At 63.8% G+C, this 14,693-nt stretch overlaps 1 protein-coding gene across 3 annotated transcripts in view; it reads left to right on the forward strand.

Annotated features, from left to right (window-relative positions):
- LOC102967779 (phosphofructokinase, platelet) overlaps nt 1-14,693 on the forward strand; it is a 54,003-nt gene that overhangs the window by 33,912 nt on the left and 5,398 nt on the right. The window contains exons 11-19 of one of the 3 annotated variants that reach the window (XM_042990929.1): nt 1,843-1,907; nt 2,295-2,364; nt 2,491-2,637; nt 4,543-4,613; nt 6,260-6,347; nt 10,618-10,770; nt 12,915-13,079; nt 13,150-13,211; nt 14,531-14,642. In XM_042990929.1, the coding sequence (XP_042846863.1) occupies nt 1,843-1,907; nt 2,295-2,364; nt 2,491-2,637; nt 4,543-4,613; nt 6,260-6,347; nt 10,618-10,770; nt 12,915-13,079; nt 13,150-13,211; nt 14,531-14,642 (933 nt within the window). Of the gene's footprint in view, nt 1-1,842; nt 1,908-2,294; nt 2,365-2,490; nt 2,638-4,542; nt 4,614-6,259; nt 6,348-6,925; nt 7,079-10,617; nt 10,771-12,914; nt 13,080-13,149; nt 13,212-14,530; nt 14,643-14,693 lie in introns of all 3 variants that reach the window. The other 2 variants (XM_042990928.1, XM_042990930.1) reach the window with 2 other exon arrangements.

Genomic DNA, 14,693 nt, shown 5'->3' on the forward strand with positions numbered 1-14,693 from the left:
CTGTGCGTGGCTACGTGTGCATGTTTCTGTGTAAGTGTGCATGTTTCTGTATGTGCAAGTGTGTGCGGCTGCGTGTGTTCACGTGTGTGCGTGTTTCTGTGTACGCACGTTTCTGTGTGTGCAAGTGGTCACGACTGCGTGTGCATGTTTCTGTTTGTAAGTGCGCATGGCTGTGTATGTGTGTGTTTCTGTGTGTGCATGGCTGTGTGTGTGCAAGTGTGCATGGCTACATGTGTGTACGTGTATGCATGTTTCTGTGAAAGTGTGCGCGGCTACGTGTGTGCATGCGTGTGCATGTTTCTGTGTAAGTGTGCATGGCTGCTTGTGCATGTTTCTGTATGCAAGTGTGTGCGGCTGCGTGTGTGTTCACGTGTGCGTGTTTCTGTGTGTGCAAGTATGCACAGCTGTGTGTGCATGTTTCTGGGTGTGCAAGTGGGCACGACTGTGTGTGTATGTGTGCGTTTGTGTGTGCATGGCTGTGTGTGTGCAAGTGTGCATGGCTACGTGTGTACGTGTATGCATGTTTCTGTGAAAGTGTGCGCGGCTACGTGTGTGCATGCGTGTGCATGTTTCTGTGTAAGTGTGCATGGCTGCTTGTGCATGTTTCTGTATGCAAGTGTGTGCGGCTGCGTGTGTGTTCACGTGTGTGCGTGTTTCTGTGTGTGCAAGTATGCACAGCTGTGTGTGCATGTTTCTGGGTGTGCAAGTGGGCACGACTGTGTGTGTATGTGTGCGTTTGTGTGTGCATGGCTGTGTGTGTGCAAGTGTGCATGGCTACGTGTGTACGTGTATGCATGTTTCTGTGAAAGTGTGCGCGGCTACGTGTGTGCATGCGTGTGCATGTTTCTGTGTAAGTGTGCATGGCTGCTTGTGCATGTTTCTGTATGCAAGTGTGTGCGGCTGCGTGTGTGTTCACGTGTGTGCGTGTTTCTGGGTGTGCAAGTGGGCACGACTGTGTATGTGTGCGTGTTTGTGTGTGCATGGCTGTGTGTGTGCAAGTGTGCATGGCTACGTGTGTACGTGTATGCATGTTTCTGTGCAAGTGTGCGCGGCTACATGTGTGCATGTGTGTGCATGCTTCTGCTAGTGCACCTGTGCGTGGCTATGTGTGCATGTTTCTGCGTAAGTGTGCGTGGCTGCTTGTGCATGTTTCTGTATGTGCAAGTGTGTGTGGCTGCGTGTGTTCACGTGTGTGTATGTGTCTATGTGTGCAAGTATACACAGCTGTGTGTGCACGTTTCTGTGTGTGCAAGTGGGCACGACTGCGTGTGCGTGTTCCTGTGTGTGTGAGTGTGGATGGCTGCGTGTGTGTGCACGTGTGTATACGAGTGCCTGGCTGCACGTGTGTGTGTGTGTGCACCCGGTGTCTGTCAGGCACTGTCCCCAGGGTCCCGCACGTTCCTACAACCCAGATAATTTTGGAAGTTGGGCTATTTTTCTCAGGGAACAGATGAGGGAATGGAGTTCAGAGGCGTGAATAACTTGCCTGAGGTCCTCGGGCTGAAAGGGCCGAGGCGGTGTGAGTGGTGCTCCCCGGGCCGCCCGCCCCTGCTCCCTCCCCGGGTGGCCCCCCTCCCGAACCGGGGGTTGCCCACAAGGCCGTGTGCGAACTCCACCTCGCCCCGGCTGTGCTGCTGTCCCCGGGGCCCCAGGGTCTGTGGCCCCGGCATTGCTTTGTCACGGCAGCCTGGGCTCGGCCCTCGCAGCCGGGCAGGCGCAGGTGCAGCCTCGCTGACCCCGGGCTGCCGGCCTGGAAGGTCGGACGGAGCGCAGGGCGGGGAGGGAAGGACCCGGTGTCGGGGTCTTGACGTGTTCCTTCTTCCTTTCCTGACTGGTTTGAAGACCCAGGACGTGCAGAAGGCCATGGACGAGAGGAGATTTAAGGACGCCGTGCGACTCCGCGGAAGGTGACTCTCCCGAGGGCGCTGCTCTCCTGGGGCCCTCGCTCCTCAGCGGTGCTCAGCCGTGCTCCAGGGCGGTGCTCCTTCCCAGCCGAGGAAGTCAGGCCGAGCCCGGCCTCGGGCAGCGTTCTGCCGCCTGCAGGCCTTGATGGGGAGCGGCGGGAGCAGTTTGCTGTCCCGGCTGGTGGGGTTGCTGAGGACTTGGCGAGGTTAGGACGGGACGTGGCACGGGGCTGGCATCTTGAGAAAGAAACCCGAGCGTGTGAGAGGCCTGGTTCCTTGGCCGCGGACACGACGTGCCTCCTGCGTAACTGGACGCGCCAGGGCCCGGGAGGTGGGGGGACCGGCCCCTCGCGCCCTCACCTTGGCCCCGACGGCGGCCTCTCCTTCCAGGAGCTTCGAGAGCAATCTGAACACCTACAAGCGGCTCGCCATCAAGATGCCAGATGACCAGATCCCCAAGGTGGGTGCCGCCGCGGCTCGCTCCCGTGAGGCCCCCCCGTGTCCCCCGCGGACCCTGGCGTCCTGGGCTCCCGGGCGGCGTGCCCGCTGTGAGCCCCCCGCGTGCGAGCCCTCCGCTGTCTTGCAGAGCAACTGCAACGTGGCAGTCATCAACGTGGGCGCCCCCGCCGCCGGGATGAACGCGGCCGTGCGCTCGGCCGTGCGCGTGGGCATCTCCGAAGGGCACAAGATGTTTGCCATCTACGACGGCTTCGAGGGCTTCGCCAAGGGCCAGGTGAGTCCCCGGGGGGCATCGTGGGGAACGGGGCCTCCCTTCCAAGGCTTGAAACCTGGGGCTGTGTCATGTGACGAACGCGGGGCCCAGATCCGCCCTGAGGCGCACGTCCGAGGCCACGTGGCGCTCGGCAAGGAACGCACTGCCCGGTTTTCTCAGGGGACAGTCGGCAGTGACGCCCGTGGGGCCTGTGGACGCTGGCCTGAGGCTGTCCACGTGGGGGATGCTGCAGGCCCAGTGCTCAAGAACGGCAAGCACCCGAACGAGAGCCTTGCCGGAGAGAGCGGGCACCTCTTGAGTGCTTGCTGTATACACTCCCCGATCCTACGGGATCCGCACGTTAACCCACTTAAATCTCGCAGCAAAGCGGCCATGTCAGCCCCATTTTGCTCACTTGATCGAGGTCACACGACTCAGGAGCTCAGATAGCGGGGAGGCTGCAGGCCCCCCCCACCCCGTAACCCAGCGCGTCCTGCAGGGCAGCGTCTGTTCCCCCCGTTATTTAATGATAACAGTGCGCGGAGTTCTTCCGGGGGGCATCCAGCTAGGGACAAGGCACAGCCTCGCTCGGCAGGGTTGCGCCTTCAGGAGGGAGAGGACGTTGAGGGAACAGATGGTTCACAGGGCGTGGTCGCTGCCCAGACCCACAGAGGAGGGGTCAGCCTCGGGGACTCAGACCACAGACAGAGGACGCGGCCGCAGCAGCAGAGTCGGGAGGTGCAGGCGGCCGGGGGGCAGGTGGCTCGTAGGTGATTATAGAGTTGGGCTTGTGCCGGGAGCAGACAGGGCTTTGAGCAGGGTTGTGTGAGCGCGTGCTGAGGGTCTCTGACCCTCTGAGGGTTCTGCAGGCGCAGAACCAGGGAGATGAGCTGGGGCTTCTGCTATGAGCCAGGGGGAGATGGTCCTGCAGGGGGAGATGCTGAGGTAGGGGGAGATGATGCAGGGGGAGGTCCTGAGGCAGGGGAAAGTGATGCAGGGGAAGGTGCTGAGGCAGGGGGAGGTGCTGAGGTAGGGGGAGATGGTGAGGCAGGGAGAGATGATCCTGCAGGGGGAGGTGCTGAGGCAGGGGGAGATGATGCAGGGGGAGGTGGTGAGGCAGGGGGAGGTGCTGAGCCACGGGGAGATGATGCAGGGGGAGGTGCTGAGGCAGGGGGAGGTGCTGAGGTAGGGGGAGATGGTGAGGCAGGGAGAGATGATCCTGCAGGGGGAGGTGCTGAGGCAGGGGGAGATGATGCAGGGGGAGGTGCCGAGCCAGGGCGGTTGTCCCGTCTGGCAGGGGTGGAGTGGGCGAGCCGTCTGCAGCACCGGCTGCGTTTTGAAGGCAGGGCCAGTGGGCTTCACCCCCGGAATGGACACAGGTACGAGAGAAGGAAGCCAGAATGACTCCATTTGTGGCCCGAGTGGCAAGTGGTTTCGTGGGAGGCGTGTGTCTACCGGACGCCCTGGGGAGGCGTCCAGGGAGCAGACGGCTGTGTGCTGGGGTCTTTGAGGACGTGGGCGTGACGGGCTCCCCTCTGAGGGAGGGAGGGGAGAGCTGGCCAGGGAGGCCGTGCCCGGCGGGCCTCAGCTGGGTTCCTTAGATGCCTCTCGGTTTTTAGTTAAAGAAGTTACATCAATTTAGAAAAACAACTATATCCATCGCTCCTTAGTTCCCATGGGTAGAGTGTGGCCCGCGGAGTGTGGCTCTGGAGCCCGCGGTGGGAGGGCGGGGCCCTGGCGGCCTGGGTTCCAGGTTCACCCCAGGACGCACGTGACTTGCTCGGTGTCGCGACGGGAGCGGCTTCCGAGGGGTGCGCGGGCCCTTCGGGACCAGCGGCCCGCTGGAGGCTCCAGGCCTGGGAGCCGGCCTCAAAGCTACCCCGTCCTCTGTCCCTTCTGCCGTCTGACTCTGTGTTTGCGCATCAGATAAAGGAGATCGGCTGGGCGGATGTCGGAGGCTGGACCGGCCAAGGAGGCTCCATTCTTGGGACCAAACGGTAATTTCTCCGTCTGGACTCTGACCTGCTCTTTGGGAGGAGAAAGCTCACATTCTGCCAGAGCAGCTGGTGCAGAACCTACTGCTTTTGGTTTTTTTGGTTTTTTTTTTTTAGTTTACTTATTTGTTTTGAGAGAGAGGGTGAGAGCGCGTGAGCGGGGGAGGGGCAGAGGGAGAGAGAGAGAATCCCAAGCGGAATCCTCGCTGGGCACTGACCCCGACACGGGGCTCGATCCCACGACCCTGGGATCACGACCTGAGCTGAAATCGAGAGTCAGACGCTCAGCCGACACCCCAGAAGCTGCTGCTTTGCCCTTGCTGTGAAGGAATCCATGCCCCAGCCCACCCCACGAGGGACCCGGGTCACGTTTTGGGGAGCCCACGGCTGGGCCCCAGACCAGAGCCGCGGCAGATGACTTGGGAGCGGTTTTGCCTCCAGTGAGCCTCCCCAGCGTGGCGGGTGCCCACGTACCCAGCCGCTCGCGAGCTCACTGCTTCTCTGAAGCGGCTTGCTGGCCGTCGAGCCATCTGGGCGGCAAAGTTCCGTTCGGAGGCGGGCGCCTGCCCCCCCAGCCCTGAGCCCCTCCCGAGCTCCTGCGACACCCACTCGTGTCTGCTTCTCCAGCCCCAGCCATGGCTCTGGGCTGAGCTCACTGTAGACACGGGGCGACCTTGTCGCTGACATCACGAGGGTTTGCCCTGAGGGTCCCCGTAAGCGTCCCGGAAGGGTGAATGTTGTGCGAAGTCGGCACAAAGGGAAGAGAGGGGCGCAGGGTGGCCGGCGGTGCTTTGTCTGGTTCCACGCGTGGGCCGTGGGGCTCGAACCAGGAGGTAGGACAGGAGAAGACCAGCAGGTGTGGACGCGTGTGGACGTGAGCTGAGATCAGGTTGGGCGAGCTGTGCGCACGGGACTCGGAAACAGGAAGCTTCTGTTCAAACAATTCCCGTGAACGCTCATGAGCTTTTGGGGCGCGTTGTTTTCTGATGAGGCACTGGGGTTCTTTTGAGGCCCAACTACTGGACAATGAGCGTTTCTTTCCTTTTTTCCTCCTTTTCTTTTTAAATTTTTTTTTTAACATTTATTTATTTTTGAGACTGAGAGAGAGCATGAACAGGGGAGGGTCAGAGAGAGGGAGACAGAGAATCCGAAACAGGCTCCAGGCTCGAGCCGTCAGCACAGAGCCCGACGCGGGGCTCGAACCCACAGACCGCGAGATCATGACCTCAGCCCAAGTCGGACGCTTAACCGACTGAGCCACCCAGGCGCCCCTTTAATGGTTATTTTTGAGACAGAGAGACAGAGACAGAGAAAGAGACAGAGACAGAGAGTGACAGGGGAGGGGCAGAGAGAGAGGGAGACACGGCATCCGAAGCAGCTCCAGGCTCCGAGCTGTCAGCACAGAGCCCGACGCGGGGCTCGAACTCACGGACCGCGAGATCACGACCTGAGCCGAAGTCGGACGCCCAACCGACTGAGCCACCCAGGCGCCCCTCCTCCTTTTTTAAACAACGCTCCCGGGAGACTTGATTTCCCGGCTCTGCCGTCCAGCCGCGGGGCCCGGCCCGGGGAGCGGGGTGGGGGTGCCGGCGGGGTCCGTCCGCTGCGCGAGGTCCGTCTGGCCTCACGTGTGACTGCACTGTTTGTAGGACGCTGCCCGGGAAGTCCCTGGAGGCGATCGCCGAGCAGATGCGGACCCACAGCATCAACGCGCTGTTGATCATTGGTGGATTTGAGGTACGTCCTTGTCTCTGTGCACCCGTGGGCTCGTCAGGGCCGTCAGTTGGAGGGGGGAGGCTTGCGGCAAGCACAGGGCAGGGTGGGGGGTGGTCCCCCGGGCCCAGCTGCCACTGGGTAGTCGTCGTGCTGCCGTGGGACGCTTCCCCGGCTCCCACGGAGCAGCTGCATCGGGGAGCCGGAACTGGGCTCCCCACGGGGGGGGCACCTTGTCGGTGAGCCTCACGCATCTGCAGTCTGCAGAAGTGACGGCGTCTCTCGAATCCGAGGCCTGATGGCCGTCAGGGAGCAGGGCAGTCACGTGGCCGCGTCATTTCTGATGGCGCGTCGGACCGCAGACCTTCATGTTTCTTTCGTTCGACCGATGAGCTTTCCGTTTGCCTTAAAGAAAACGTGAGGGCCTCGAGTAACGAGACCCTTGCGAACAGGAGACTCGGTGTCTCTTCTGCGTGACGCTGACCTCTGGGCTCCTTCGCGCTCACAGAATTGCTGGTCCCCGGTGACGCGAACGCCTTCTGGTGTTTTTTAACGGCCCCTCTGCTCCCCGCCCTCCTTCCCCACAACCGCACGCCTGACAGGCCTACCTGGGACTGCTGGAACTGTCAGCTGCCCGGGAGAAGTTCGAGGAGCTCTGTGTCCCCATGGTCATGGTCCCCGCCACCGTGTCCAACAACGTGCCGGGCTCCGATTTCAGCATCGGCGCGGACACCGCCCTGAACACCATCACCGACGTGAGTCTGCGTGGCCAGCAAAGCGGGTGCCGCGGACGCTGAGCGGGAGGGCGCCTCCTGGCCCGCTTTTATCTGCCAGTGCACTAGAGACGGAAACCAGACCCGGGTTTGTTTCCGGAACAGCAGTATTTTGTGTGTGTTTTTGTTTTGAAGTCTGGCGATCTCTAATCCAGCGCCCCTTTTCCTGTGCCTCGGCCAGGACGACGTGTCCCTGCTGGGCGCACTGACGGGGAGCGTGTGGCACTCCCGTCGTTGCGGGTTACGGTTTCGTGATTTGGATGATCGCGACCGTTCGTTTTTCTGACCGGGCCAAATTTACTTCGCTCCCGTAACGTAACTTAGTATGATGGATCCTGGGTCCGGTGGCCCCTGCGTGGATGTTTGGGGACGGATCCCGAGCTCCGTTTTGTGTCATTTTTTTCACCCCCCTGAGTCCGCCGGTACATCCGTCCTGCTTCTGGCTATCGCCATTAGCATCATTCTTCCCCGTTGTACCCTGGCCACGTTCAGTCGCATCTGAAAACAACACCGATACTACGTTAGTTCATCTGCCAAAAGGCAGTAACGCAACAGAAACATGCCCGTGTTACCATGTGTGAAAACCACACTTGGGAAACGGCGTGGGAGCTTAAAGCACAGCCACCGACAGAATACGTTTCTTCTTTTTCATCTGGCGTCTAAGATTTTTCAGCAAATTCACGAGTCTTTATTTTCCTTGTGAGACACCCATCCCATCAATGTTTTCCTAGGGTTTTTTTTTTTCTTAAACTCACGGCGTCAAAAATTTGTTTCTAGTGCTGGCAAATAAAAGAAACGCTTTTCAAATAAAATACACGTGGTAAGTAAGTAACGCTTAGCACTGCATTTCTGCTTCTCTTTCCTGAGCTTCTTAAACCTTGTGTGCTTTCTTTACTAAAAAGCCCCACCCGTGTGTCCGGCGTCCCCTCGCTGGAGCACCCCGCCGGGCCGTCACCCAAGCCGCCCTGCTTTTGCTGCTGTGACCCGATTCAGCTCCTGATCAGGCTTCACGTGTGCACTGAAGGGCCGCTGGCCGTGACCTTCGTCACTGTCTTCCCGCTCTTTTCCTGCCCTGGCTGGAGGTTGCGCCTGCTTATGCTCTGTGGAAGCAGCTGGGAGCTCGTGTTTCCTAACGGTCACCCGACTGGAGCCCCTCTTCGGGGTGGGTGGGGGTGGGGGCTCCGGAGGTTGTCACCCGCACGTCTGGGCCCCGGGTGGGGTGTATCTCCCCGTGACATTTGATGTGCGCCTCGAGGCACGAAATCTCTCACTCATCCGTCCAGGCTCCCTCTGCTTACGAGAAACTGCTTACAGCCTAGAGAGATTTGATTCTCGTGTGTTGCTGACAATCCGAAAACCAGAATAGGCGGGGGGACCCCAGGTTACCCGCTTGCTTCCCCGGGATGCGGAAGTTTGGCGTATGCCCGTTTGGAGCTGGTCTCTCGCGGAGTCTCTCAAAGCCAGTTAACCGGTGACAAAGGCACCGGCTCGCGGTCGGGGCCGCAGCGGGCGAGCCCGTGTGCGTGTGCGTCGAGCTCCAGATCCGCAGGTGGCTTTGGTGGCACCACGGCGCCGGGCCTGGCTTGTGACGGGTGGTGAGCCGGGCGCTCGGGGTGACGCCCGCTCCCGCCCCGCTCGCCGTGTCCTGGAGGTGTAGGGACTCCGTCTGGAGTGCGCGCGTCGCTTGGTTTCTTGCCGCTTGTGGTCGTGAGAGCCAGAAGGAAGTGGTGTGGTCTGGGGGAGGTCTGGGTTTGGGCCGGAAGCCCGCTGAGGGGCCGACGTGACGAGTCACAGGCGCCCCACGTCCCTCCTGACCCGCCTCGGGGGATCCGGGACCAGAGTGGGCTCCGTGTGGGCCCGTCCCCCGCACTCAGGACACCTCTTTCCCGGACGGGCCGCCCGTGGGCCTGAAGCCTCGTGTCCAGATGCCCCGGGGGCATCTCTAGTGCCAGCCCCCCCTTTAGTTGAGATTCTGCCCCCAGGGGATGTCGGCAGTGCCCAGGGACGGGTCTGGCCATCCAGCCGCCGCGGGGGTCCCAGAGGCCATCTTACTACTGTGACGGTCCTGTCCTTTGGCTGTTTCGTCTTTGTCCCGACGGATCTCTGTGTGTCATGCGTCGCAGCACCCCGTGTGAGCAGGGGTTTGAACGCTGTTCCTACGTGGGCAGAGCCACAGCTGAGGGCGGCTGAGCCCCGTGTGGCCGCGGACGCCGAGAAGGCGGCTGCAGTGTTATTCGCCCCCAGAACGTCCTGCCTTTCCTCCGAGCGCCCGGGTTGGGTTGGCGGTGCTGTGCTGTGAGACGCGCCCAGAGTGGACGTCCGTGTCCCTGCCCCCAGGACCTCGGGCGGGACGTCCGTCCCCAGAGTTGCGCGCTCGCTTTCCCCGCTGGCCCGTCCCCCCGTCCCCGCTGGAGGGTCCCCCTCCTTTTCTCGGGACATGAGGGAAAAAGGAGCAACAGGAACCAGGACGTGGAAGGTGCTTCCGGTTATGGACACCCCATTTATTGCTGCTGAGAGCCCTCCCGGCCTCGGGGGCTGCCCCTCGTGACTCCCCGTGACCCCTGCCGGTGCCCCGTGTGACTTACGTGGTCTGAGGTGGACTGGGGCCGCTCCCCGAACTAACCTGCCACGGGCCCACCATCCACGTGTCCTCGGGCCACAGCCGCCCTAGAACCCTATGTGTTCGGGGGAGACACGAGGCAGCAGAGAGCACACGCCTTTCCAGGAGGCGTGGGTCCCCCTCCGCCGCCCTCAGACGTGCACGTCCCTGTAGCAGGTGCACAGGGGCCTTGCAGGCGGGACGAGGAAAGACCGTCCGGGGGTCCATTCGCCCGCAGGTGGTCTGCCAGAGTGTCCAGCCGCTCAGCGAGCCTGGGGGCCTCGGGGACGGTGGGCGGTGGGCCCGTGGCCGCTAACGAACATTCCGGTTAACGCTCCAGGGCATAGACCGCAAGCGCCTGCCCCCTGCTTGAGAACCTCTCCCTTTTGTGACATCAGATGCAAACGTTTTCACCTTGTGGTTCCAGAGCAGCGCTGGGGCTCCCCGCCCCTGTGACAAGGGCCCGGGGACCAGCAGAGGTGCGCCCAAGCCCTCCGGCCACCTTCGGGGCAGGGGCGGCCCGCTCCAGTGACCTGGGTCATCGTGGAGGCCTCCTGGCAGGGCCCTGCACCCCCACCCGCTGCACAAAGCTGCCAGGCCGGCCCTGAATTAAGCCCCCTCCCAATCGGCCTCCCTCGCCTCCTCCGAGACACCAAGAAGGGACTGGCTGTTTGTCCTCCACTGACACGCCGGCCCCTGCTTTGCTGCCACCTGCCTGCGTCCCCTCCTCCGGGAGGCCCCCCACCCTACGCCCCACACCCCGTGGGTGTCCCCGCTCCCACATCTCACCCCACTGAGGCCCCCGAGCTGCCGCCCCCTGGCCCGTGAGGACATCCCCCTGGCCCACGAGGACGCGGCCCTGCCCGGTGGCGTCAGGGAGGTGCCGGGGACACCCCGCTGACTGCCCACCCCACTGCTTCAGGCGTTCGAGGGCTCGGTCCTATTGGCCCAGGCACATGACAGCCACCAGGAGTTTTGCGTCCCCATTTGCATCGTGCCGGCCACCATTAGCAACAACGTCCCAGGCTCAGACATCTCCATGGGTTCTGACACTGGCCTCAATGTGTTGGTAGAGGTAAGAGGGCCCTGTCGCCCCTCTGGCGACACTGCCGGTCAGGCCGGATTCTAGGGACTTCCTCTTCCTGCCTGGACACGCGGGGCAAGGGGAGGAACCCCCCCGGGCCTGCAGGAGTAACGAGCCACAGTTCCCATTACTTCCCGCGGGCCGGAGTTCACGTCACACCTTCCACGGCTGCGTGACCCTCCCTGTGGTGGGGAGGGCTGACCTTCATCGGCTAAACAGGGAGCCTCTTCCCGTGTCCTGGGTGGGGTCTGCACCCCTAGTCCCCGGAGGCCCTGCTGTTGCGCGGGTTTGTGCTCGTGCTCAGGACGACAGCCGGCCCGGACGTGGTGTCCGGGGAGGGCCTGGCGGGAGTCCGGGGGCACGCCACGGGGGTCAGGGGACTGCGAGGGTGAGCGCTGCGGGGGCAGCGGGGCACGGCCACGGCGTGGAACCACCCGTGGCCCGTGGTTGTGCAGTGGGGGGCGCTGCTCCCAGGGAGGGTGTCCCGTGCCGGAGGGTCCGGCGGGCTCTGCCCTGGCCCCGTCTGGTCCATGTGGTCCGTGCTCGCCGAGGACTTGTCGCCCAGTGGCGGGCTGGTGTGGGGCGGTGGCCCGGGGTCGGCCGCGTCCTTGACGTTCGTGTGGCCCGGGCTCCCGCGCTTGCCACACAGAGCCCCCTGTCTGCCGGAGGCCCCGGGCACACGGCAGCTTGGGTCCCGGCTGGCGGTTCGGAGCTGGATCACGGTGAGGGGACGGGGGCGGCTGTCTCCGGGCCTCCGTCCCCAACGCGCTGTGCCGCAGCCTTTAGCTCGTGACACGTGCACCGTAGTGTCGTGCTCCTTTGCTCACCGAATTTGCTGCTGGGAGGGGAGCTCCTTCTGCTTCTGAGTAGGGCCACGGCCCCCGAGAGGCTCGTTCCCAGGCTGGCGGCTCCCACCCGTGACCTGCTTGGAGTTCTGTTTCTCCGCGGGTACGGTAGGCCCTCGGGCAGGCCACGAAGCGGCCACCGGCCACGGAGCGCGGCGAGGCTCCGGGGGTCGGGCCTCTGGTGCTCACGTGGCTCCGCCAGGGGTCTGTGCTGGGTGGGACCCACCACGCCCCTGCCCCGCCGGGTCTGGTCCCCCCCAAGCCCCGCTCAGCAGACACCTCGTCCTGGGGGCTGTCTAACCTCCTAGCTCTTGGGCCGGGCAGGACCACGTCCTCACACCCAGGTCCACGGGCCCTTTTCCGTCTTCACTGTGCTCTCGGCTCCACCTTGTTTCCACGTGATGTGTGGTCTTGAAGCCCCGGTGAGGCGAAATGTTAGCCAGCGGGGCCAGCCCAGGGATCGTGCTGGGAGAATCTTCCGGCTGCCCCTGCGGGGCGCCCACGGTTGGGAGGGGACGTTCCCACCGTGAGCAGGCCAGGGGGTGTATCAGCACCCCTGGATTCCTCCTGCTCCCCACACAAGGCAGAGCGCCCCCCGCGTGTACCACCAGCCCGGGACAGGGCTGCTGTCCATGCTGGTTTAGGAACCCGGGAGGGGGCGGCTGGCTGAAATAGCGGGGTCGGGACCCGGTGACGCTGGGGGCTCCTGTCCTCCAGACTGCACACCCCGGGAGCAGGGCCGGCCTGGGGAGCCCGGAGAGGGGCTCTGACCGGTACTCAAAGGTGCCGTTTTGGGGCCCGGCAAGGCTAGCGCTGGATCGGAGCGGTCGTCCCGGGCGGGCCCGGTGAGCGGCGCTGTGGCCCCCGGAGTGTGCGTGGTGGTCCGGACTGGTGGGGCAGTGGGAAGGCGGTGGACAGGGGTCCCTGAGCCAGTGTCTCGAGGAGGGCCCGTGGGAGAGAGACCTGTAGGCCGAGGGTCTGTAAGGGTCCTCAGGACCTCGGTCGGGGAGCTGCTATCTGACCCAGAACACAGGTGCCCTCGCGTGACGTGCGGTTCACAGACAGAGTGACGATGCCCAAAACCCAAATGTCACGGGGAGCTTTTCGGAAGAACCCAACCGAACAGAAATTCCCACTGAGCCCCTCAGATGTCAGGGCGCCCGCGTCCCGTGGGGCCACGTGGGCAGCGGGGGTGAGCCGGTCCCAGGCGCCCCCTCCCCCCCTCCCCGCGGTGGGCAGCGGCAGGGCCCGGGGGTGGGTGGGATGACCCGCGTCCTCCTCTGTGGCCAGACGTGTGACCGCATCAAGCAGTCGGCCAGCGGGACCAAGCGCCGCGTGTTCATCATCGAGACCATGGGGGGCTACTGCGGCTACCTGGCCAACATGGGGGCGCTCGCCGCCGGAGCCGACGCCGCCTACATCTTCGAAGAGCCCTTCGACATCCGCGACCTGCAGGTGCGTCCGTGCCACGGGGCCGCCGCGGGCGACAGGGAGGGCGCCTGACGAACGGAACACTCTTCCCTAGGCCAACGTGGAGCACCTGACCGAGAAAATGAAGACCACCATCCAGAGGGGACTCGTGCTCAGGTACGGACGCCGCCTCCTCGCCCCCGCCCCCCGCCCCGGCTTCTCAGAACCATCCAGGTTCACGGTCTGAGCGCGCAGGGGCAGCAGTCCGGTCTCTGCCACGGTCCCGAAGAAACGCGGTAGTAATTGCGCGTTGCGTTAAAGTCACTGAAGGGCACGTTTTAAAAATTCACTTTTGCTTTGTAGTTTGCTTTGTGTTGTTTACGATCTCACCAAGTCAAGTATGTGCTTAAGTCCCTGGCATCTGCAGGGAAGGGCGCGTGGAGCGCAACGGGACCGGCTGCCGTTGCAGGGTCACACCCTGAGCCCTGACCCACCCGCTGCCGTGTTCTGAGCCCCCCCCACCCCTGTGCTCTGAACACCCCGCACGGTCACCGCCCCCCCCCCCCGCGCTGAACACCCCCCACCCCCACCCGCGTGCTCTGAACACCCCCCCTCACCCCACCGCCCCCCCCCGCGTGTTCTGAACACCTCCCGTCACTCCACACCCCCCCCGCCGTTGAGCACCCCTTCCCCCACCCGCATGCTCTAAACACCCCCCACCCACCCCCCGCATGCTCTAAACACCCCCCACCCACCCCCGCCGCTGAGCACTCCCTCCCCCACCCGCATGCTCTGAACACCCCGCACCCTCACCCCACACCCAACCCCTCATGCCCTGCCGCTGAGCAGTCCCTCCCCCACCCCTTCCTCCAAGCCAAGCCACCCCCTCCCCTACCCCTTTCCCCTGGATACCCCCCACCCTCACCCCCCCACCCCCACCGCTAAGCACCCCTCCCCCACCCGCGTGCTCTGAACACCCCCACCCTCACCCCACCCCCTCTTCCCCCCCTGCCGCTGAGCACCCCCTCCCCTACCCGCGTGCTCTGAACACCCCACACCCTCACCCCACCCCCCTCCCCCCTGCCGCTGAGCACCCCCTCCCCCACCCGCGTGCTCTGAACACCCCACACCATTACCCCACCCCACCCCCGCTGCTGAGCACCCCTCCCCCCGAGCACCCCCCAACCTCACCCCACCCACCCACCGCTGAGCACCCCCTCCCCCCCACCTGCTCTGAACACCCCGCACCCTCACCCCACCCCCTGCCGCTGAGCACCCCCTCCCCCACCCACGTGCTCTGAACACTCCCCACCCCCACCCCATGCTCTGAACACCCCCCACCCTCACCCCACCCACCCACCGCTGTGCACCCCCACCCGTGTGCTCTGAACACCCCCCCACCCCCACCCGTGTACTCTGAACACCCCGCACCCTCACCCCACACCCACCCCCTCACGCCCTCCCGCTGAGGAGCCCCTCCCCCCACACCCTTGCAGGAACGAGAGCTGCAGCGAGCACTACACCACGGACTTCATCTACCACCTCTACTCAGAGGAGGGCAAGGGCGTGTTCGACTGCAGGAAGAACGTGCTGGGCCACATGCAGCAGGTGGGGCCGGGACACACGGCGACATGTGGCCGCGGCCCCGGAGGCTCTGTA

The sequence above is a fragment of the Panthera tigris genome, chromosome B4, assembly GCF_018350195.1.
Source record: "Panthera tigris isolate Pti1 chromosome B4, P.tigris_Pti1_mat1.1, whole genome shotgun sequence".
NCBI lineage: Eukaryota > Metazoa > Chordata > Mammalia > Carnivora > Felidae > Panthera > Panthera tigris.